At 36.6% G+C, this 25390-nt stretch overlaps 1 protein-coding gene across 16 annotated transcripts in view; it reads left to right on the top strand.

Annotated features, from left to right (window-relative positions):
- CCDC171 (coiled-coil domain containing 171) overlaps positions 1 to 25390 on the top strand; it is a 338655-nt gene that overhangs the window by 54876 nt on the left and 258389 nt on the right. For 14 of the 16 annotated variants that reach the window (XM_044939834.2, XM_044939830.2, XM_044939831.2 and 11 more), the window contains 3 exons: positions 24 to 170; positions 12279 to 12371; positions 19232 to 19392. In XM_044939834.2, the coding sequence (XP_044795769.2) occupies positions 24 to 170; positions 12279 to 12371; positions 19232 to 19392 (401 nt within the window). The remainder of the gene's footprint in view (positions 1 to 23; positions 171 to 12278; positions 12372 to 19231; positions 19393 to 25390) is intronic. The other 2 variants (XM_044939833.2, XM_044939838.2) reach the window with 2 other exon arrangements.

The raw sequence follows: 25390 nt of genomic DNA, 5'->3' as shown, positions 1-25390 counted from the left end.
TGCAGAACTGAACTGTTTTCTAGGAGCAAGATAATGCTGTACAAAATATGCACAAGAAAGTAGAAAAATTAGAAGCTGAACACATGGAGTGCTCTGACCTTTTACGGCGGCAAACAAGTGAACTTGAGTTTAGTACTCAACGCGAGGAACGTCTTAGAAAAGAGTTTGAGGTATATTTTTTCATTTTTTTTATAGCATATATATGTTGTCCAGTAGGTAATTTAAGGTCAGAGAAAGTTTTTCTCTGCAGTAAAACAATATTTTGACATTTATTTATATTGAATATTGGCTTCCTTAAAAACTTTTGTATCTGAGTACATTTTATTTTGCTCCTAATTAAAAAATACTCATTTAAAACAATTAATTGTCCTGAAAAATTTGGAAAGTTTGAAGGTAACTGTTAACATTACAGGGTTGGGGAAACAACGCAGGAAAAGATTTTGTATACCTAATATTAAATTCTAATTTTGAGTGTTTGAATCCTGTGTAGCTGCTTAGTTTTGTGAAATGCTTTTCAAGTTAGACTTTAGATGGGAGAGAAGCATTAATTTAAGAATAAAAAATGTGATTTTTATGGGTAAATGATACTGATAACCCCTTTAATCTTTAGAGATATCTAACTTATTTCTTAATTTTAAAAAAGGATTTTCTTTTTCTTTGTGGGAAATTATTTCAAAAATAAAGCACTCTTAAACATAATTTATAATTCTTATAAGGTAAATAAACATTTATAAAGAGTATTTAATGATAAAATGCTGAAGGTGCTCTTGTTAAACTCACTTCTGTCATTTAACATTGTGCCAAGAATTTTAGCCAAAAATATATAAAAGTAAGAACAATGATAAGAATTTTAATTTTTGGAAAGAAAGAGGTATGATTCTTATTATTTTTAGATAATACGGTAATAACCCTAAATGGTCAAGAAAATCAACTTTGAAATTATTGACGCCAGTAAGAACATTCAATAAGAAGGTCAAAAAGAAAATAATATATAATAATTATGTTTACATCTTACATACCAGCAATAATTAGAGAATAAGATACTAAAAATGTTTTTGTTACCACAATGACAAAATAGAAATAGAGCTAACAACAAGTACATTAAAAATTATGAATTGTAACTGAGAGTCTTAAGAGAAAATGGTGAAATATTTTGGAAACACTTAACAGTGTACAGATATGAATCCTCCCTAAATTATATTATGGATTAAAGCAGTTTCAATAAAAAATTCAGTGGAGGGCTTCCCTGTTGTCTTAGTGGTGAGGAATCTGCCTACCAATGCAGGAGACACAGGAATAGAAAGTATAAAGGCCACGAGATGTGAATGTGCTTGAAAAGTATGAGAAACAGCAAGTAGGCCGTTGTGGTTGAAATGTATTGAACAAGAGAAGAGATTAGTAGGGTATATTGAATGGTAGGTAGATGTTATAGAGTCTTGAGGTCTTGGAATTTTGTAAGAACTTTGGCTTTCTTTCTGAGATATAAAGATATTGGGCAGTTTTGAGGAGAGGAATGACGTGTCCCCTCTGATTTGTCTGTATACTCTTTGGAAGACAGATTATAAGAGGCCACTTAGGAAACTATTAAAATTATTTGAGATTGTGGTATTTTAGACCAAAGTAGAGGGAGAAGGCAATGGCAACCTACTCCAGTACTCTTGCTTGGAGAATCCCATGGACGGAGGAGCCTGGTGGGCTGCCGTCCATGGGGTCGTTAAGAGTCGGACATGACTGAGTGACTTCGCTTTTACTTTTCACTTTCATGCGTTGGAGAAGGAAATGGCAACCCACTCCAGTGTTCTTGCCTGGAGAATCCCAGGGACGGGGGAGCCTGGTGGGCACAGAGTCGAACATGACTGAAGCGACTTAGCAGCAGCAGCAGCAGCAGTAGTAGATGAGGTGGTCAGATTTTCTATGTGTTTTTAGAAGATAGAACCAGTAGGGTTTGCAGACTCATTGGACCTGGCTTGTGAGAGAAAAAGAAAGGGAATAAAGGATAATGCCAAAGATTTTGGCTTGAGCCTTTGGGGAATGATGCTGTTGTTTACTCAGTGGGGGCAAGAACGCAAGTGAAGTAAATTTGAGAAAGGCAAGGAGTTTGGTTTTAGATAACGTTAAAATTGGCATGCCCATTAGACATCCATTTGGAGATGCTGAGTAGCACTCAAATACAAGTATTGGTCTTAGGGAAACCTTACTGTAGAGTGAGGAGATGTGCTGAATCTTTCATTGGCAACTGGGGAAATATTACAGTCTATAGGTGTTTTCTCTTTGTTTCTTGAGTTCTACAAGGAGTGATCTGCCAGTTTCCTCTTTGGTGGTTATTAAATGGAAGAAGGAAATGGAGGAAAAATCTGTGTATCATTCTCTTCAGTGTACAGAATTTCCCCTGGTTTCACTCTTGTGTACCAGCTCTCCTACTCCTGATCTGCCCACCTCATGTCTCTCCATGCCCAACCTGGGTTCAGACTGACAGTTTCCAGGTAATAAACGTCCAGTTTGTGAGTTTGTGTAGTGGTTAGAGAAGTGTAGTTATAGGGCTAGTCAAGGTGGGGAGGTGGATGCCTGGAGGTTAAATTTTTCATACTGATGATATTAAAAACTTTATTGAGATAATTTGCATGCTACAAATTCACCCATTTATAGTGTACAATTCAGTGGGTTTTAGTATATTCACAGAGCTGTACAACTATCACAACAGTTTATTTGAGTGTGTTTTCATCACGTCAGTAAGAAACTCCACACCAAAGAGCTAGCACTCTCCTCTTTCCTATCCTCTCACCCTAAAAAGACATTAATCTACTTCTGTTTCTATATATTTGTCTGTTCTCATTCTCCTCTTCTCCCAACCTCTCATCCTAAAAAGACATTAGTCATCTTCTGGTTCTATAGCCTGTTCTGGACATTTCATATTAATAGAATCATATGATATGTGGTGTTCTGTAAGTTTTTTCACTTAGCATGATGTTTTTAGGATTCGTCCATGTTGTATTACGTATCAGCACTTTATTCCTCTCTATTACGATATATATATATAAGATCACACTTTGTGTATCCTTTCATCAGGAGATAGACACTCATGTTGTTTTCACTTTTGGACTATTATGGATAAATGCCTCTGTGGACATTTGTGTGCAGTGTTTTGTGTGGACATGTCTTTGGTTTCACCTTGGAGTGGAACTGCTGGGTGACATGATAACGCTGTTTTTAACTTTTTGGGAAACTGTCAGACTGTTTTACACAGTGATAGTACTGTTTTTCATTTCCACCAGCAATGTATGAGGGTTCCAGTGTCTTCAGATGCTCACCAACACTTGTTATTATCATTATTTCCAACTGTAACCACTTTAGCGGATGTATAATGGTATCTTGTGGTTTTGCTTTGCATTTCTCTCATCACTAATGATGTTGAATATCATTTCATGTGCTTATTGGTCATTTGTATATCGTTGGGGAAATATCTATTCAGGTCCATTATACATTTAAAAACAAAAAATTTGGGGACCAGCACCAACTTCTAGCCGGTAGTGGACGCTCCCCTCTCGCACTTGCAGGTAAGCCCCCCTATTTTCAGTCCAGACAGCAGAGCTCTTTCGTGCCCTGGGTCAGCGACAGGGAAACCGAAGAAAAAGAATGGCCAGCTGCGGCAGAGTTGCAGTGGGAGCGTTGTCTGGGCGCCGAGGTCCCCTCTCACCCACAAAACAAACTTTTTCACCCGTTCCTCGTGGAGGAGCGCCGAGTCTTGGTGCGCTGGAGCCGAGGGTCGGACCCATTATACATTGTAATGAGTTATTTATGCTCTGTGATTGTAAGATGTTAGTAATAAGGAAAATGAGGTATGGGTTCCTTATTATTAATGCCAAGTATGAACTTGGCAAAGATAAATTACTTATACTCTTATCACATGTGGTCTTATTTTATATAAGGCTAAAGGAAAAACATTGAAAGTGAGATTATATTTTAAGTAATATTTTTAGCTTGTTTTTTGTGCTGAAAATCATTTTCGAGGCAGAAGACTCAGAAAGTATAATCATATTTTATATAATCATTTTTAATATGTGTTTGTAGATAGCCTATTAGAAAAGAATTAGAACAGGGTTAAAGTTCTAAATATACTTAGAATTAAAAAAATCATTTAGAAGTTACTTTAGGATGCTGTAAAAGTCTGTGGTCATCACTAAAAGCATTTTAATTGCCTCTAGGTATGAAGAAGTGCTAGGTAACAGTGATTTTTGTGGGTAAGATTCTTGATAAGTCAATTTTGACTCAATTGAGGAAATGTCTAATGTCTAACCTTTAGGATTTGTTTTTGGATAACTCAGAATTGATTTTTTTCTTGTAAAATGCTTACTTGCCCCAATGTCTTATTTTTAAACTGATTAATGTTGTAAATATAAAACTGTTTTAGGCTAGTTTTACACTGAGATTTTTCTTAGCTACTCTGTGGATACTTTTGATAATCCCAGGTCTCTGCTTTTGGAGAATTTGAAGCTTTGAGGGTGTCCAAAGAGTCTCTATTTTTATTCTATTTTTAATAATTTTCTAAATGGACTTTGCCAACAAAGGTCCATATAGTCAAAGCTATGGTTTTCCAGTAGTCATTTATGGATGAGAGAGTCAGACCATAAAGAAGGCTGAGTGCTGAAGATTGACACTTTTGAACTGTAGGGCTGGAGAAGACTCTTGAGAGTCTCTGGGACAGCAAGGAGATCAAACCAGTCAGTCCTAAAGGAAATCAACCCTGAATGTTCTTTGGAAGGACTGATGCCCAAGCTGAAGCTCCAAAACTTTAGACAAGTGATTCAAAGAGCCAGATTATTGGAAAAGACCCTGATGCCAGGAAAAATTGAGGACAGGAGGAGAAAGAGGTGACAGAGGATGAGGTGGTTGAATGGCATCATTGACTCAATGGGCATGAGTTTGAGTAAACTCTGGGAGATAGTGAAGGACAGGGAAGCCTGGCATACTGCAGTCTGTGGCTCACAAAGAGTCAGACATGACTGAGTGACTGAACAACAAAGTAAACAAGTATAGTCCTTTCACTTATCTATAATTCTTCATGTTTAGATACCTTACAGATTTTTGCTGTATATTTAAGTGAATGTATTTTATATTGACTGTTTGACAAGATGATGATATAATGAAGGAGAAGTTAAATTTCTAGAGAGCAGTTTATGCTAGTTTTACATTCTATTATGACTGTGCAAGCGCGCACACGTGCATGGAGTCATTAAGAACTAGTAATTCTAGGTACAACACAGAGATCAAATTGCCAACATCCACTGGATCATCGAAAAAATGAGAGAGTTCCAGAAAAACATCTACTTTTGCTTTATGACTACACCAAAGCCTTTGACTGTGTGGATCATAATAAACTGTGGAAAATTCTTAAAGAGATGGGAATCAGACCACCTGACCTACCTCCTGAGAAATCTGTATGCAGATCAAGAAGCAACAGTTAGAACTGGACATGGAATAACAGACTGGTTCCAAATTGAGAAAGGAGTACATCAAGGCTGTATATTGTCACCCTGCTTATTTAACTTCTTTGCAGAGTACATCATGTGAAATGCCAGGCTGGATGAAGCACAAGCTGCAATCAAGATTGCTGGGAGAAACATCAGTAACCTCAGATATGCAGATGACACCACCCTTATGGCAGAAAGTGAAGAAGAACTAAAGAGCCTCTTGATGAAAGTGCAAGAGGAGAGTGAAAAAGCTGGCTTAAAACTCAACATTCAGAAAATTAAGATCATGGCATCTGGTCCCATTACTTCATGGCAAATTGATGGGGAAACAATGGAAGCAGTGAGAGACTTTATTTTTCTGGGCTCCAAAGTCACTGCAGATGGTAACTGCAGCCATGAAATTAAAAGACACTTGCTCCTTGGAAGAAAAGCTATGACCAACCTAGACAGCATATTAAAAAGCAGAGATGTTACTTTGCCAACAAAGGTCCATCTAGTCAAAGCTGTGGTTTTTCCGGTAATCATGTATGGATGTGAGAGTTGGATTCTAAAAAAAGCTGAGCGCCGAAGAATTGATGCTTTTGTACTGTGGTGTTGGAGAAGACTCTTGAGAGTCCCTTGGACTGCAAGGAGATCAAACCAGTCAATCCTAAAGGAAATCAGTCCTGAATATTTATTGGAAGGACTGATGCTGAAGCTGAAACTCCAATACTCTGGCCACCTGATGCGAGGAACCGACTCATTGAAGAAGACCCTGATGCTGGGAGAGACTGAAGGCGAGAGGAGAAGGGGACGGCAGAGGATGAGATGGTTGGATGGCATCACTGACTCAATGGACATGAGTTTGAGCAAGCTCTGGGAGTTGGCGATGGACAGGGAAGCCTGGTGTGCTGCAGTCCATGGAGTTGCAAAGAGTTGGACATGACTGAGCGACTGAACTGAAGTGATAATCATATAATGGTTTGGGTGGACTTCGGGAGTTGGTGATGGACAGGGAGGCCTGGTGTGCTATGGTTCACGGAGTCGCAAAGAGTTGAACACGACTGAGTGACTGAACTGAACTGAACTGAATCAGTGTTATTTTTAAAAAAGGATTAATATAAAATCAAATAATAGTAAAGAGCAAAATTGTTGAAATTTTAATTTAACAGCGCACATTATTTAATGTCAGTAATAGTAAACTAAATTAACTAATATAATAGGCATTTACCCTAATAAATGAAGCTTTAGCAGTTACATTTCATGAAAAGGTGATTTTTTTAATGTGCCTGGGCTAAAGAAATTTATATATATGTGGCTTAATCTTCTTAACATGGATCAATGGTTTCTTAGATTAAAAAAAAACCAAAACAAACTCCCAATCCAATTTTCTGAATGTGGTGCTGGGTACCAGAGAACCAAGGGAAAAGTGAACTGGAAAAAGAAATATCCGTAGCTTTTATAAATCTCTTTACAACTAGGGGAGGTTTTTTTTTTTTTTTTTTATCATGGGAAATAAGCTTAACTCAATAAGAAAAGAGAAAAGAGAAGATGCAAACCTAGTTTTGAGAGAACTGAAGAATCTCATGAAGATTATAAAGGAGAGAGAGCAGTGTTTGCAAATAAATTCCTAATTGCTCCTGTCAGTCATATTCTATATTATGGTAAAATAAAGAAGGGTAGAGTGTAGCTTTTTCCTTTATACGTATACTATACTCAAGTGAAAAAGGAAAAGAAAGTGGATCTCACCTTTCATATTGTCCATGAAAAGAAGCTTATATGAATCATCTTTTTAAAGGCATCATGTGTTTGTAGAAATGTTTTTTAAACACTTACTTGTGTTGATTACCAACTATAAATGATAAGTAATGACATCACCTGGGTTATACTATTGTGCTTATAAGTAGTATACATTTTGTATCTATGTTCATAATGGATTTTAAAACTGGAAATTTTAAAGTAAAGATGATTTTAAAGATGCTAAATTAATTTATTACCCTGCCGATCAGAATTTGTGGCTCGTAAATTCTGTTCCTTAGAGATTTTGACTTTTTAAGATATCTTTTTTGATAACATAAAATACTTTGAGATCTTCAGTTTAAGAACTCCAAGTATAGTAACTAGTCTTGATTTCCCCCACACAGGTAGTATTATAGTTAATTGTTAACACACATATAATATATTATTTACAACCACTAAAATATAATATATATACTTACCTTTAAAGTAACCATTTTAGAATTAATCAACCCATTGGAATCATCTTGAAGATGGATTATTACTATATTGGTTACGTCTAGAAGTATTCATTAATGGAAAATATCAGGTGATAAAATCTGAAAAGAAAGTTAAATAAGCAACCACTTTCTGTTTACACAGCTATTGACATTCTGGGGTAAACTTTGTACAGCTGTTTTTTGGACTCAGAACTGTATAGCACACTACTGAAAAATCTCTGATTAGCAGGTACTTGTGTGATATTTCCTCCCTTATTTTTCTTGATGTCCATTTTAATAGACTGCATGTCATATATGAAGGTTTTTCTGCTTGACTGATCCCTTTAAGTTCATATATAATCCTCAAGACTGGGTATACTTGAGGCAAGAATGTATAATAATAGTAGGAACTGTTTTTGCCCAGTCTCTCAGCAAATCCATTGTATGCATGTTTTCATAACTTTTGTGCAACTTTGGAGCGGACCTGTGGAATCCATGGGAGCAGATGTGATGTGGAGCACAAATGTGGACTGGATGTGTTTGGTTACTTCTGCTGCTGAACTGGAATTGGCTCATGTCCTGTGTTATGATAGAATAACGTTTTCTGTGTATGTTACCTTCTTCAAAGAATGAACACTAGCTTTTCTAAAGTGGAGCAGATTATCTAATTGGGTTTATTGTGATTAATGAGATATAAATCATAAAATTAAAAAAAATTGGGTACAATGAACAGTAGAATTTACTGGAGTAAAAAAATCTTGGCAGTATATTGAAGTCAGAAAGGATGTGACAACCAGCTAATAAATGATAAAATATTTGATCATTTTTTGGCACATAAAGAACTCCGATGTTCATAGTATTAGGGAACAGACAGTATATAGTATAATCTTTGTATTACAAGCAAACTTCTATATAGTTAAATTTGCTGGTGGCGTATATGAATTTGTGTTGGATTTTGTACTTTGATCTGAATTCTATTATTCTTTCTGCTCTTGCTTTGCTGATTAGATTAGGATGGGAGACTAATGGGAGTCAGATTATGATTGTTAGTTCTCTAGGTGATACTGGAGAAAAATATTTGTGAACAGCAAGTTGATGTTCCTCTAGCACCCTCTGCTGGACATAAGAATTAATTCGCCAGACTAGAAGATTAAAAAAAAAAATACATATGTATATTTGTTAGAAGGAAATGGCTACCCACCCCAGTATTCTTGCCTGGAGAATTCAGTGGATAGAGGAGGCTGGCAGGCTACAGTCCATGGACTCGCAAAGAGTCAGACATGACTGAGCGACTAACATTTTAATTATGTCTGTAAACAAAATGCACTCTTTGAAGAAATTTGTTTAAAGATATGAAGATTTTTTTTTCTGTCTTTACTGATTATTTTAGTAATAATAAACAGTTTATAAATTTTTCTTCTGCATGTTTCATTTAAAATAGGAAAGTATGAAATGTGATCTCTGGTTTATTATTTCAACCTGTTTGATTTTGGTTTAGGACTTTTGGAGTGTGTGTGTATGTGTTAGTCACTCAGTCGTGTCCTACTCTTTGTGACCCCATGGACTGTAGCTCGCCAGGCTCTGTTGTCCATGGGATTCTCCAGGCAAGAATACTAGAGTGGGTTGCCATTGCCTTCTCCAATTGACTTTTGGAGTAAAATCAGGTAAATTAATATGACAATAGTACATGAAAAATGAAGACTTGTTGACTCTTATGGAAACACTGAATAGTCTGTATTTTAATAAAATATAACACTTGATAAAATTATGTGGATGCCCTTTGAATATGAAAGAATATTTTAATATTATTAGACTGGTTTATTCTATTTGCCCTCTGTTAGCTTTTTGCCTGTTTTGATCTTTGTTCTCAATGTCTGTGTATTATTTTCTTGACACTGGTTAGACTTCTTCTGGCTTGCAGAACCTAACACAACTATTTTGAATATTGAGAAAGTTGATTTGAGTTCTTCAAGGACAGGAACTTCATCTTGTAGCATTACATTAAAAGAAATTTTTTTTTTTACTAGTGTTGGCCCAACCTAGGGTAATACTGATTTTAATCTGTCTAGCCATAATAATCTTTCTGCTCTAGTATATACCATGCTTTATACCAACAAGCAGTGGAGATCCCTTGTTCTAAGGATTCAAAGTCAGCTTTGAGAGGAACTCTTTAACAGAAATCAAGAAGCTGGACATAGACGGCTGTCACTTCTTTGAAATGTCATTAGTTCTTGCAGTTAAGGATTCTTTTTATTTTTTTATTGAAATATAATTTATGTTTCATTGACTACACCTTTTTAAAGTATGCAACTCAGGGTTATGAAACCATTACTGCTGTCTGACTCCAGAATATCCTTATCACTCCTTATCCTTATCACGAAACTTTATGCCCATTAGCAGTCAGTGCTCATTCCTCCCTTCCCATGTCTCCAGCTGCTGGAAACAACTTTCTGTCTCTGTGGATTTGCCTGGTTTGCCTATTCTGGCCATTTCATATAAGTGATGTTATTTAATATGTAGTTTTTTGTATCTGGTATCTTTCACTTAACGTACGTTTTCAAGGTTAATCTCTGTTGTGGCATGTGTTGGTACGTATTTCCTTTTTAATGGCTGAATGATATTCCCTTGTGTGGATATACCATATTTTATTTATCCATTCATCAGTTGATGGGCACTTGGGTTGTGTTTTTTTTTTTTTTTCCCACCTTTTTGTGTTTAGATTCTGAACTGTAGCAGACATTATGGGAATATGCTTTGCTCAAAGAAAAGTATAGTCATTTCTTCTCCACTGCTTGATTAGTTTTTAGATTATCCTGTTCTTATGAATGTCCTTTCTGGTTGTGATATGTTACCAGCTCTATGTGCAGAAAAAGAAAAGACAGGAGAAAAGAGGAAAAATCAAATCAATCAAGCCAAGCATTTAAAAAACCTTCAGCTAAGGCTAAATGATAGAGTAAGTAAAATGAATAGAGACATTTCTAGCCCAAATTTTATCTAAGAAAGGAAATTAAATTAGTAGCGTCTTTCTCTGTCACTGATGAACTGTCTGTATTTGACAGAATCCTAGGTGTGGCTCTTTACTAGTATCATCCTGAGACACGTGCAGCATGGTGGTCCCATAGCCTAGTCCCACAGCCCTAACTAATGAATTGGACTTTGTCACAATGTAAGCTTCTATGTGAAAGACACTGACATTAAGGAAAAAAAGACAAGCTGTAGACAATATTTGGGAGTGCTACTGCTGCTGCTAAGTCACTTCAGTCGTGTCCGACTCTGTGCGACCCCATAGACGGCAGCCCACCAGGCTCCCCCGTCCCTGGGAATCTCCAGGAAAGAACACAGGAGTGGGTTGCCATTTCCTTCTCCAATGCATGAAAGTGGAAAGTGAAAGTGAAGTCGCTCAGTCATGTCTGACTCTTAGCGACCCCACGAACTGCAGGCTCCTCCGCCCATGGGATTTTCCAGGCAAGAGTACTGGAGTGGGGATATTTGGGAGTAAATATTTGCAAATCACATATCCAACAAATGACTTGTATCCAGATTATATAATAAATTTTCAAAATTCAATAATAAGAGAAAAAACAACCCAATTAAAAAATGAGGGAAAGATTTAAGCAGAAACTTCAACAGAGAAGATGTACAGATGGTAAGTAAACATATAAAAAGATGCTCAGTGTCATTAGTTATTAGGAAAATGAAAATTGAAACTAAAATGAGATGCCATCATGTTCCTATTTGAATGTCTAACCCTGGCCCCCAGATAACTCAAAAGATGACCATGCCACCATGGTCAAGTGTTGGTGAAATTGGAAACTCAATTTGCGACAGTTTGGCAGTTTCATAAAACATTAATGTACACCTACCATCTGACCCAGTCATTCTATCCCTCACTGTTGACCCCAGAGAAACAAAAGATAAAGATTTATACACAAATGTTCATAGCAGGTTGGTTTGTATAGCCCAAACTGGAAACAATTCAAATGTCCATCAGTTGGTGAACTGAGAAACCAGTTACGATGTATCAATACAGTGGAACACTTTAACAACAAAAGGTAAACTGTTAATATGTGCAGCCACATGGATGAAGTGAATAATTTTGTGAGGAGAAAGAAGCCAGACAGTAAAGAGTGTACACTCTATGATTCAATTTATATTGAATTCTGGAAAACAGGAAATGATCTGTAGTGACTAAAAGCAGATCATTGGTTGCTTGAGATGTGGCTGAGGTGGCAAGGGCGTGGATGAAGAGATTACCAAGGGACACAAGGAATCTTTTAGGGGTGATGAAAGTATTTTTCTGTCTTGATTATAGCAATGATTTTGTGGGTGTATATATATATATATATATATATATACACACACACGCACACACAAAACTTACCAAGTTCTACACTTTCATTATGTATAATTTATTATATGTAAAGTATTACTTAGTGAAGAAAAAGAAGGCAAACTTTGGAGGATTTTTCCTGAGCATGATTTTTACAATATGACTTTTACACTCTTGCAAATAAAAAAACGAGGCTATAGTAATTTAAAGTGTTAATTACAATGTAGTGGCCTCTATTCAATTTAAATACCAATGTTTATGAGTTTAAACTTTTAATGTTTTCAGGCAACTACTCTGAGAGTGAGGAAATTAGAAGAAAATATTGAAGCAGAAAGAGCAGCACATTTGGAATCGAAATTTAATTCTGAAATTATTCAGGTACAATGTAAACAACATTTTTGTGTGGATCTTTTTAAGCTAGGAAAAACAGCATCATGTTCAGAGAGCCAAGGTGTGCATTTTGAGCAGGTAACATATTGATGAGACCCATGTTTTTCTATTTACTATAAAGATATAGTTGATGATAGTCTTTATTGGAGAGGAGCTGGCACTCTACACCCCACAGACTGAATCTCACCCACGATGTGTGCTTGTGAAGTTTTATCTTGTGTGTGGTGGCTTTTGTGCTGCATTGGCAAAGTGGAGTAGTTTAACAGAGACCTCACAGTCTGAAAGTCTAATATGTTTGCCATCTGGCCTGTTACAGGAAGATTTGCTCATAAGAATGTTCTTTTTATCAACAGTCATGGCATGAATTCTTTTTGAAACCATTTAAAAATATGCACTTTTATATTGAGAGCTGAAGTTATAAAAGTGAATGAGCTCCTTTTGGGACTTAAATATTCCATTACCAGAGATCCTGTGTACCTCTATGCTGATATAAAGGTAGAAATATGAAATCCTGAAGTGCTATGGGAGCATAATAAAGAGAAGGAGTAAATCTGAGAGGAGACTTGAATGAAGGCATCTTAAGGAAGGTGTCCTTTTCCCTGGGGCTTACAGAACGAGAAGGAACTTGGAAGATTAGTAAAGGCATTTTGGCTGCAGGTTGTCAAGTACTGCCGTGGACCACGTCTTACCTGCAGCCTTTGTTGTAAATAGTTTTATGTAAAGTTGCGTTAAGTCGAAGTTCTGGGGACTTTCCTGGATGTTTCTTTTCTTCTCAACGCAGGGTGTGCAGGTGCAGTCCTTGGTAGGGGGCCTAAGATCCCATGTGCCTCATGGCCAAAAAACTAAAACATAAAATAGAAGCAATATTGTAACAAATTCAATAAAGACTTTAAAATTAGTTCCACATAAAAATAAATCTTAAAAAAATCCCAGGTTCCATCATTTAATTTGGATTATAAAAAAAAAGACTTGGACTCTTCTCCTGTATTAAAATTTAATTAATAGGATTTGCAGAGTTTTATCTTAGTATTTAAACAGGTCTTAACATGAGATGCAACTAATTTCGTAAGAATTTTATAAATTTTTTTTTTACTTTTATCTTGAATTCCCATGCCTTTTACTCGCAAAATTCTTAGGCCCATTTATTTGAGTGCACCTGTATGTAAAGCAAATTTATGTACATTAATCTTTTTCTTTTAGAAAAAATGATTGAATTCCTCAAAATAGCATTAATAAGCAATAAGGCTGAACTTAATTCATGTAAGAAATTGAATTCAAATTTAAGTTTTCAATAATAGTTGTATAACCAGTTATATATAGTTATTAGCTATAATAATGAAAATTGTTACATGTATATTTTCACTCATATAGTTAAAAATTAGTATTTGATACTCAGTACTATAGCTTAGAAAAAAACCCAAAAATGTATATTTGAATCATATATTTATAAATATTCACATTCTATTGTTTTCCTCTATTTCTTTGCATTGATCGCTGAGGAAGACTTTCTTATCTCTCCTTGCTATTCTTTGGAACTCTGCATTCAGATGCTTATATCTTTCCTTTTCTCCTTTGCTTTTTGCCTCTTTTCTTTTTACAGCTATCTGTAAGGCCTCCTCAGACAGTCATTTTGCTTTTTTGCATTTCTTTTTCTTGGGGATGTTCTTGATCCCTATCTCCTGTACAATGTCACGAACCTCCGACCATAGTTCATTAGGCACTCTGTCTATCAGATCTAGTCCCTTAAATCTATTTCTCACTTCCACTGTATAGTCATAAGGGATTTGATTTATGTCATACCTGAGTGGTCTAGTGGTTTTCCCCACTTTCTTCAATTTAAGTCTGAATTTGGCAATAAGGAGTTCATGATCTGAGCCACAGTCCACTCCCGGTCTTGTTTTGGCTGACTGTATAGAGCTTCTCCATCTTTGGCTGCAAAGGATATAATCAGTCTGATTTCGGTGTTGACCATCTGGTGATGTCCATGTGTAGAGTCTTCTCTTGTGTTGTTGGAAGACGGTGTTTACTGTGACCAGTGAGTTCTCTTGGCAGAACTCTCTTATCCTTTGCCCTGCTTCATTCTGTACTCCAAGGCCAAATTTACCTGTTACTCCAGGTGTTTCTTGACTTCCTACTTTTGCATTCCAGTCCCCTATAATGAAAAGGACATCTTTTTTGGGTGTGAATTCTAGAAGGTCTTGTTAGTCTTCATAGAACCATTCAATTTCAGCTTCTTCAGCGTTACTGGTTGGGGCATACACTTGGATTACCATGATATTGAATGGTTTGCCTTGGAAACAGAGATCATTCTGTCGTTTTTGAGATTGCATCCAAGTACTGCATTTTGGACTCTTTTGCTGACTATTATGGCTACTCCATTTCTTCTAAGGGATTCCTGCCTGCAGTAGTAGATATAATGGTCATCTGAGTTAAATTCATTCAGAAAATTAAGATCATGGCATCCGGTCCCATCACTTCATGGCAAATAGATGGGGAAACAGTGGAAACAGTGGCTGACTTTATTTTTCTGGGCTCCAAAATCACTGCGGATGGTGATTGCAGCCATGAAATTAAAAGATGCTTACTCCTTGGAAGGAAAGTTATGACCAAACTAGACAGCATATGAAAAAGCAGAGACATTACTTTGCCAACAAAGGTCCGTCTAGTCAAAGCTATGCTTTTTCCAGTGGTCATGTATGGATGTGGGAGTTGGACTATAAAGAAAGCTGAGTGCCGAAGAATTGATGCTTTTGAACTGTGTTGTTGGAGAAGACTCTTGAGAGTCCCTTGGACTGCAAGGAGAGTCCCTTGGACTGCAAGGAGATCCAACCAATCCATCCTAAAGGAGATCAGTTGTGGGTGTTCATTGGAAGGACTGATGTTGAAGCTGAAACTCCAGTCCTTTGGCCACCTGATGCGAAGAGCTGACTCATTGGAAAAGGCCCTGATGCTGGGAAGGATTGAGGGCAGGAGGAGAAGGGGACGACAGAGGGTGAGATGGCTGGATCGCATCACCAACACAATGGACATGGGTTTGGATAAACTCTGGGAGATGGTGATGGACAGGGAGGCCTGGTGTGCTGTAGTTCATGGGGTCGCAAAGAGTCGGACATGACTGACCGACTGAACTGAACTGAACTGAAATATTCACAAGTGTTTTCTCTGAGGTACACCCAGTAAAATTCAATTTCAGACTAGTTTAAAAGCAAAAGAGACAACTAAGTTGTAATTAATCACCATCTTATCATAAACTTAAAAAGTTAAAAATATGCTTGAACTATTCTGTTATTAAATTTGTTTAGATATTAGGTCATAAAAATGAGATAGCAGATTTGGAAGAGCTGACTCAGAATTGTCTGTCTAGTTTTCTTCAATTGGATTGGTTTATCATTTGTGATTGAATGTACATATTTTCTGAAAGAACAAACCAATGTAGGTAGAAGAAATATTTTCTAGACATGTCATTTTACTTATAAACACTGGATTTAGACATCAGTCAGTTCAGTCACTCAGTTGTGTCCAGCTCTTTGCGACCCCATGGAGTGCAGCATGCCAGGCTTCCCTATCCATCACCAACTCCTGGAGCTTGCTCAAACTCATGTCCATGGAGTTGGTGATGCCATCCAACCATCTCATCTTCTGTCATCCCCTTCTCCTCCTGCCTTCAATCTTTCTCAGTATCAGGTCTTTTCCAATGAGTAAGTTCTTCACATCAGGTGGCCAAAGTGTTGGAGTTTCAGCTTCAGCATCAGTCCTTCCAATGAATATTCAGGATTGATTTCCTTTAGGATTGACTGGTTGGATCTCCTTGCAGTGCAAGGAACTCTCAAGAGTCTTCTCCAACACTACAGTTCAAAACGTCAGTTCTTCAGCACTCAGATTTCTTTATGGTCCAACTCTCACATCCATACATGACTAGTAGAAAAACTATAGCTTTGACTAGACAGACCTTTGTTGTCAAAGTAATGTCTTTGCTTTTTAATGTGCTGTCTGGGTTGGTTAGAGCTTTTCTTTCAAGGAGCAAGCATCTTTTAATTTCATGGCTGCAGTCACCATCTGCAGTGATTTTTGGAGCCCAAGAAAATAAAATCTGTCATTGTTTCCATTGTTTTCCTGTCTGTTTGCCATGAAGTGATGGGACTAGATGCCATGATCTTAGTTTTCTGGATGTTGAGTTTTAAGCCAACTTTTTCACTCTCCTCTTTCACTTTCATCAAGAGGCTCTTTAGTTCTTTGCTTTCTGCCATAAGGGTGGTGTCATCTGCATATCTAAGGTTACTGATGTTTCTCCCAACAATCTTGATTGCAGCTCGTGCTTCATCCAGCCCTGCATTTCGCATGATATACTCTGCAAAGAAATAAGCATGGTGACAATATACAGCCTTGATGTTCTCCTTTCCCAATTTTGAACCAGTCTGTTGTTTCATGTCCAGTTCTAACTAATGCTTCTTGACCTGCATACAGATTTCTCAGGAGAAAGGTCAGGTGGTCTGGTATTCCCATCTCTTTAAGAATTTTCCACAGTTTGTTGTGATCCACATAGTCAAAAGCTTTAGTGTAGTCAATGAAGCAGAAGTAGATGTTTTTCTGGAATTCTCTTGCTTTTTCTATGATCCAAAGGATGTTGGTTTTTTTATCTCTGGTTCATCTGCCTTTTCTAAATCCACCTTGAACATCTGAAAGTTCTTGGTTCACGTACTTTTGAAGCCTAGCTTGGAGAATTTTGAGCATTACTTTGCTAGCGTGTGAGATGGGTGCAATTGTGTGCTAGTTTGAGCATTCTTTGGCATTGTCTTTCTTTGGGATTGGAGTGAATACTGACCTTTTCCAGTCCTGTGCCACTGCTGAGTTTTCCAAATTTGTTGGCATATTGAGTGTAGCACTTTCACAGCATTACCTTTTAGGATTTGAAATAGCTCAGCTAGAATTTTATCGCCTCCACTAGTTTTGTTTATAGTATGCTTCCTAAGTAAGGCCCACTCAGCACTCCAGCATATCTGACTGTAGGTGAGTGATCTCATCATTGTGGTTATCTATGTCATTAAGATCTTTTTGAGTATATTCTTCTCTAGATTTAGACATAACAACAAAGAAAAATTAAGTTTGAAAGATCAAATTTGAAAATGTACAAAGCCATATCTAGTCTACTACCTTAGTTTAGTGTAAGAGAATAAATATTTCAATTAAAGTATTTTTGGATAATTATTGTTGGTGATTATTATTTGTGTGGATTTATTTATGCAGCGTTTCCCAGGCTTCCTTTCTTGGTGAGCTCATTTTTCCTAGTCAGGCTGTCTTTTGCCATGCCTGGGAGGCTTGTGTCCTGGGGAGTTCCCTTGGGCCTGGTGCTGTGACAGGAAGCACTTGCCACATTGTGCTACTCTGTCCTCTCCTAACAAGAGCTAAGACTGTGTACTTGCATGATAATTGTATCATTATAATTGTGTACATGATAATTGTATCATATATCATGAGCGTTGGCTCATTGCCTGGCACGTATTAAGTACTTAATAAATATTTATCTAAACACTTAGTAAATAATTAGTATGTATTTATATTTAATGTTAAATACATATTAATATTAAATAGATATTGTCCCATTAGATCTTTGTAGCCACCCTGTAGAATCTGTATATTCCTTTTTGTTATTATTTACTGTTTACAGATGAGGACCCTCAGGCGTTTGGAGTTTAACATGCCAGAGGGCACTTAAGTTTATTTGTAGAGCTGTGACTCAAACCTGAGTCTTATGGTTCTAAAGCACATTTTCTGTCTAGTTTAAAGCATTTTTTCCCCTATCTCTCTCCTTTTTTGAGCTTTAGCAAACTATTTTTTTTATTCTGACCTTAATTTTCTGAAAAAATAAAATATCTATGTAGTTCAAAAATCAAAACAAAATTAAGTGGTCAAAAATTTATTTAATTCTTGTCCCTCCTGTTGTTTACCTCACTTGCCTGCTATCTTTCCTTATTTTTTTTTTCCCCTCCAAAATACAGCATACTACATATAATGATCTAGACTTTGCTCTTCCCAGTATATGTTAACACTACATAGAGAACCACCTGGAGAACTTTTCAGAAGTTGTTTCGTTGTCTTTTTACAGCTATAAGTTATTCTTCTATGGGTGTGCACTTTATCTATTCTACTGATGGCAGGAAATCTAGATTATTGTCTAAAATTTCAAGTACATTTAAAAGTAGAGAGAAGAGTAAAATGAACTCCCTGTTTACCGATCACTCAGCTTCAGGACTTGCCTCACAGGCCAGTTGTGTTTTGGCTATTAACCCTCTTCTACTCTTCCACTCCAAGATTATTTTGAAGAAAATCCCAGATATCATATTATTGCACCTAGATATATTTTAGTCAAATAGTGTTGTTTGATAATAAAATTTTACTGTTCTACAGTAAGAAATCCCCAAGAGTAAAAAGATCTATTAGCTTTATTGGGCTTAAAAGATGTTCATATAACAATATTTCTCAAAAGAGGGGAAGGATACTTCTCTCCAATTTTCAAAAACCACCTAATTTATTATGTTTATAAAGGAATGTCCAAATGAGCTACTAGATCAAAATTAGGCACTTTGACGGGATGGGTTATATTGTATCTCCCGGTCCTTTTTCATAGCACAGTTAAGTCTGTATTCTTCCACTCTTCTTCTTTTCTACTACACATGTTGAGAAAGGGAATAAACTGCCTCTTGTTTATTTTCTTTGTTTTAAACCAAAACCAGAAAGAAAGACTTGTTTGGATGAATGATAATTAGCTGTTTGATAAAGTATTCTATTCAATTTGAGATTGGTACAAGTGTTTCCTTGCTTGCTTCAATTACTTTTCTGTTATCTGGTAGTTACGGATTCGAGACCTTGAAGGAGCTTTGCAGGTAGAGAAAGCCAGCCAAGCAGAAGCTGTTGCCGATTTGGAAATGATCAAAAATGAATTCAAAGAAGTTGAAAGTGCATATGAGCGAGAAAAGCATAATGCACAGGAGAGCTTTGCAAAACTAAACGTGTAAGTGTTATACTGTAAAACTCTCTAAATTAATATTAAGAGTTTATGAAATCTACACGACTATGAATGCATAGTAGTAGGTAAATATAGAAGTGCTCTTTTGGGTTTTGAAGTATTATGGCAATTCCAAGTAGTCTCAGAAACGCAGAAATACTTTCTTATCAGATCAGATCAGATCAGATCAGTCACTCAGTCGTGTCCGACTCTTTGCGACCCCATGAATTGCAGCACGCCAGGCCTCCCTGTCCATCACCAACTCCCGGAGTCCACTCAGACTCACGTCCATCGAGTCAGTGATGCCATCCAGCCATTTCATCCTCTGTTGTCCCCTTCTCCTGCCCCCAGTTCCTCCCAGCATCAGAGTCTTTTCCAATGAGTGAACTCTTCACATGAGGTGGCCAAAGTACTGGAGTTTCAGCTTAAGCATCAGAAAGTAAATATGTTAATGTATTTTTATATTGTGTTTGCTGATGTAATACAGCAAACACAATATATATCTTTAAGGCCTTGACTTGTAGGTCTCCTAAGTGAGCTATGTGGTAAATGGGTAATGTTGGAGATTTTCTCAAGCTGTAAAAATAATGGTAGGAGTAATACTGCTACTGGGGCTAGCGTGTATGTGGCTCACTTCATACCTAGCATTGCATGGCTTTGTTTAATTTATTTTGTGCCCTGTGAGGAAGCTACAGTGTTTTTATCCCTGCTTTACAGATGTGAAAATTGAGCCTGAAGAGGATAAGGACACACAGCTATTAGTGGGAGGGTCAGGATCTTTCTGACTCCTGTTGATTTTAATCTTTTTCAGTTCAGAAGTCTTTCATCTGAAAAGTCCTGTGAAATGCTTTAAGAAGTTTATAGTGGCTCAACATGTTTCCAAAAATAATAGTACATGTTTTAAAGCCATTTCCTCTGAGAGAGAGAAATGTGTACCACCATTGGTATATAACATGATAACAGGTCAATACATTAGTTATGTTTTTATTTTTAATGTTCATTTCTACTTATGGCAGATAATGGTTTTCCATTTACAGATGTAATATAAAGTTTCCTTTTAAAATACTTCATTTAGCTTATAATGTGAGTTAATTAAAAAGAAAAGTATTGTTTAGAGTTGTATGGCAGAAATGATAAAGATGGCACTTGAAAGGCTGAAGTTTGAAAAAATGTAAAACTCTGTGATTACTTTTATTAGTAATGCTTATAATACATTGAATGAGTAATTCTTGACTGAGTTTTCTTGCTTCCTCTAGAATGATTTAAATGATATTCTGTGATTCTACAGACTTGTACCCTTTTATTTCCTTTGAACCATGTGATTCTAAGGACTTGTACCCTTTTATTTCCTTTGAACCATATCCCAATCAAGTTATTACAATAATAACTTAATTCTGTTATTCTAAGGACTTGTACCCTTTTATTTCCTTTGAACCATATCCTGAATCTGCACATTTAAATATGTTTGAAGGGCCTTTATGTAGTATATAGCACAGGCTTCTTTACTGTTGCTTTGAGGTAATGATTATGACCTACTAGTGAAACTGTAAGAAGTTAGATTGTATTCCCAACAATCAAAGCTTTCCCACAATAAAATAATGGGCTTCTTTGGGGGAACTAGTAAGCTGTCTGCCTTGGAATGTTCGAAATAGTGGGTAGATGATTCTTTATCACATATTCTGAAGATTTGAGTCCTGCAAATTAGATTCAGTTCAGTTCAGTCGCTCAGTCGTGTCCGACTCTTTGCGACTCCATGAATCGCAGCACGCCAGGCCTCCCTGTCCATCACCAGGTCCCGGAGTTCACCCAGACTCATGTCCATCGAGTCAGTGATGCCATCCAGCCATCTCACCCTCTGTCGTCCCCTTCTCCTCCTGCCCCCAGTCCCTCCCAGCATCAGAGTCTTTTCCAATGAGTCAACTCTTCACATGAGGTGGCCAAAGTACTGGACTTTCAGCTTCAGCATCATTCCCTCCAAAGAAATCCCAGGGCTGATCTCCTTCAGAATGGACTGGTTGGATCTCCTTGCAGTCCAAGGGACTCTCAAGAGTCTTCTCCAACACTACAGTTCAAAAGCATCAATTCTTCGGTGCTCAGCCTTCTTCACAGTCCAACTCTCACATCCATGCATGACCACAGGAAAAACCATAGCCTTGACTAGAAGAATTTTAAGATACCCACTTACTTTTAAGCTGTAAGATTTTAATCTATGTACTTTTAAAATTGGACCCCAGAGCAAATTTTTTCCTTGAATTTGTTTGGCTATTACCTGTGCTTTTTGGTGCTTGAAAAATTTTACTCAAGTTTTGTGTTCCAATAAGCAGAAGCTAACAGTTCTAAATACTAGTTATGTATTCCAACTAAGCTAACTAAACTAACAGTCCTCAATGTTTTAACATATGTCCCTTGTCTGTTCTTCATCCCTATATAACTGTGCTGTAATATAAGTTAATAATAATGAATAAAGAGAAAACAGTAAGTAGTAATTAAAGCCCACTGCTTATCGGTAGTTCCTATGACTTCTCTTCCTCCATCCTGTCTTCTGTTTCATTGTACATGATATTACAGCCACCTCTTTTCCATTTATCTGTGGTTTGAGAAGGAATGAGATGACATGAAGGATGATTAGTGAAGTTATTTGATTTTCTACTTGTTCAGTTCAGTTCAGTCTCTCAGTTGTGTCTGACTCTTTGCAACCCCATGGACTGCAGCACAGCAGGCTTCCCTGTCCATCACCAGCTCCCGGAGCTTACTCAAACTCACGTCCATCGAGTTGGTGATGCCATCCGACTATCTCATCCTCTGTCATCCCCTTCTCCTTCTGCCTTCAATCTTTCTCAGCATCAGGGTCTTTTCCAATGGGTTAGTTCTTTGCATCAGGTGGCCCAAGTATTGGAGTTTCAGCTTCAGCATCAGTCCTTCCAATGAATATTCAGGATTGATTTCCTTTAGGATGGACTGGTTGGATCTTCTTGCAGTCCAAGGGACTCTCAAGAGTCTTCTCCAACACCACAGTTCAAAACGTCAATTCTTCGGCACTCAGCTTGCTTTATGGTCCAACATATAGTCATATCCATATATGACTACTTGTATTCTTGATTGTTTTTCAGGAATCTTCTTTAAAATCTTTTAGAGTCACAAATTCTCAAGAATTAATTTTTCAAAGTAGTTCTAAGTTTTGGATAATGTATTTCAAAGTGAGAATTGATATTTTAGGTCTTTAGGGTAAATAATACCTTTACAATAATATCTTTACAAATAATACCTTTAATGTACAATTTTGAGAGCAGTGAGTGCTGGAGTAGGAGATTGTTTTACCTGTTGGGTAGAACTGATTTAGCAATTGATAAGAGGTTTCAGAGGAAATGCTGTCTGACCCTGGCAGGTGGCTAAGGTTTTTATACTTCTGTTTCCTCCCAGGTAGGTCTAGGTGGGAATCTTATTAAAAGGCAGGAGGAAAAAACTGTGTGTTATTCAGAGTTTTAATTTTGGTCAACAGTTTCATAACAGTGAATATTCCTATGTGAAACTATTTTGGATGGGATATATATTTATACGTATATAGGTAGAATATACATATGTATCCCTGGAGGAGGCCATGGCAACCCACTGTAGTACTCTTGCCTGGAGAATCTCATGGACAGAGGAGCCTGGCAGGCTGTACAGTCCATGGGATTGCAAAGAGTCAGACACAACTGAAGCGACTGAGCAAGCACACACACATACATATGTATTAGATGGAATATGTGTATATATTTTAGCATACTATTATGTATTGAATATTACATGTAATAATATAACAAATAAAATTATTATGTGTTAAAGATACCTTTCAAAGAACTCAGCTAGGAATTTGAACAATAACAGGCTATATTAGCAAATATATAATGTATAATTTAGGTAGAATATATATACTCTATATTTCTCTAATAAATTTTCTTAGTTGTAAATTTTTTTCCATTGAAAACTTGCAGTGTAAAATGAAAATCTTTCAATAATCTTTTTATTTTAACTCTTTCAAATATCAGATTTTCATTAACTGTAGTAACTGATTGTTGGGCAATGGTAGGGAAAAGATCCTCATAATTCTTAAATCTAGTTTAAGTTTAAATTCAGTTTAAAATAACACCAGTCAAAGATATGATACCGATCAGACTTAATCTAAATTTATTTAATTTATTCCATTCAATATTTAAGGACTTCATTTTTCTTATATCAACCAAAAGTGTAAAAAGAACAAAAGTATTATAACCCGTGGTGCTAATATTATTGTTCATATTCTTGCTGAAAAATGGCCTGAAGATGGCTATTTGTTAAAACAGCTGCACAGTTGTCAAATTCTTATCTGAGCTCTGAAGGAAAAGAATGGTAATCCAGTAGCAAAGAAGGCATTTTTTTTTTTTTTTGAAAGAAGGCATCTTAACTACAAGTTTCCTTTTCCCTTTTCTTTCTTGACAAAATCCTCCATCTGTCAAGTCCTTACTCTTCTCTATTGGATTCAAAGAGACTGGGGCTTCCTTGAATTTTCATCATATTCCCCCTGCCAATTAACACTTGTACATAATCTAAAAAGTGAAATAGTACTGTTAAGCTCATGAAAAGCCATGTCTTGTTACCCTGTTGCTCTCTCTGACTGGTTTGTTCTCCTTTGAAGCAACTGCTTTCAATTCTTACAAGCTGTTTCTGGCATTTAACTTTGTATTGCTGAATAACATGCATATTGTGCCATTTTTTTCAACTTCTATTTCTAGATGTTACCTGTTGGCCTCTACTTATTTATCTATTGTATACCTCTACCACCTAGCACAGGCTTATTTCTTCCGTCCTCCCATCCTTTCAGTAGGGTTGTATTTTAGGATATTTTTTCTACAATTTTCTGACCCCTCATATTTATTTTTCCTTTATACAACGTTTTCTTATATTTTTGTTGTTTATTGTCTGTCTTCTTATGTAGAGAGGAGCTTTGTTTTGTTCACTGCTTTCCCTGAACTCCAAACTAGTGCTTGGCACACAAGAGCTGCAAAGTAAAGAGTTGCTGAATGATCAAATGCGTGATAGTTAATATCTCATTTTATGTTGGATTAGTTTGTATGCACCAATCAATAAATTATTCTTAAACTCTGTAACAGAGATGAAAATCGCTCATTATTTTTCTGCACCTCAGAAATTCGATCATTGTAAGTTTCTTCTAAGATGTATCACTGTTGGAGGCTTCTTTCCACTCCCTTCTTTCTGGACAGATTGTTTTGCAGGCTCTGTCACAGTCATCCTTAGGGTTCCTCTTCACCATCATCCGTAGCAGTCCCTTTACTTCTCTTTGATAATGGATCTCTTCTTTACTAATCTCATGCCCATCTTCCTTGTCTGATTTACTCTCTTGTAGTTTCTTGAGGAATTACACATCAGAGGAAGACTTTTAAAACTTGCATTCTGAAAATGTCAAAATGTAGTTGATCTTTACCCTTTGTCATAGTTTAGTTGGCTGTTTATTCAATTCTTCTATCAAGAAGTCCGAAGTTATTTGATTACCTATTGTTTGTTTGTGGCCCTTGCTTTTTTCTCTGGAAACTTGGACAGAGTGGCCACCAAGTCTGGAAACATAGGTGCCTGTCTTGAAATGGTTTAGTGATGTTACATTATAACACATGATAAAATAATACTAATAATGTGTATTTCTGTACTTTACGGACACAGTGTGGAATCTTCTCTTTGTTCATGGTGTTCTGAAACGTCCTGATGATGGGCCTGGCATGGACTATTTTCCATTCGTGCTGGGCACTCACTGAGCTCTTTCAGTTTTAGAGTTTTAAATAATTCATTTTTGGGGAATTCTCTTGCATTCTTACTTTGCTGATTTTTCCCTTTCCATTTCTTTACCTTTTGTTTCTGGAACGTATGTTATTTATATGTTGGGATTCCTGGATCGATGCTCTTATCTTTTCTCTACTTTGATCCATTTTTGTTGTTTAGTTCTGCTTTCTGAGAAGTTGATATAAATGTCTCC

This window comes from Bubalus bubalis, chromosome 3 (assembly GCF_019923935.1).
Source record: "Bubalus bubalis isolate 160015118507 breed Murrah chromosome 3, NDDB_SH_1, whole genome shotgun sequence".
Taxonomy (NCBI): Eukaryota; Metazoa; Chordata; class Mammalia; order Artiodactyla; family Bovidae; genus Bubalus; species Bubalus bubalis.
This window is presented reverse-complemented; position numbering and strand designations above follow the sequence as displayed.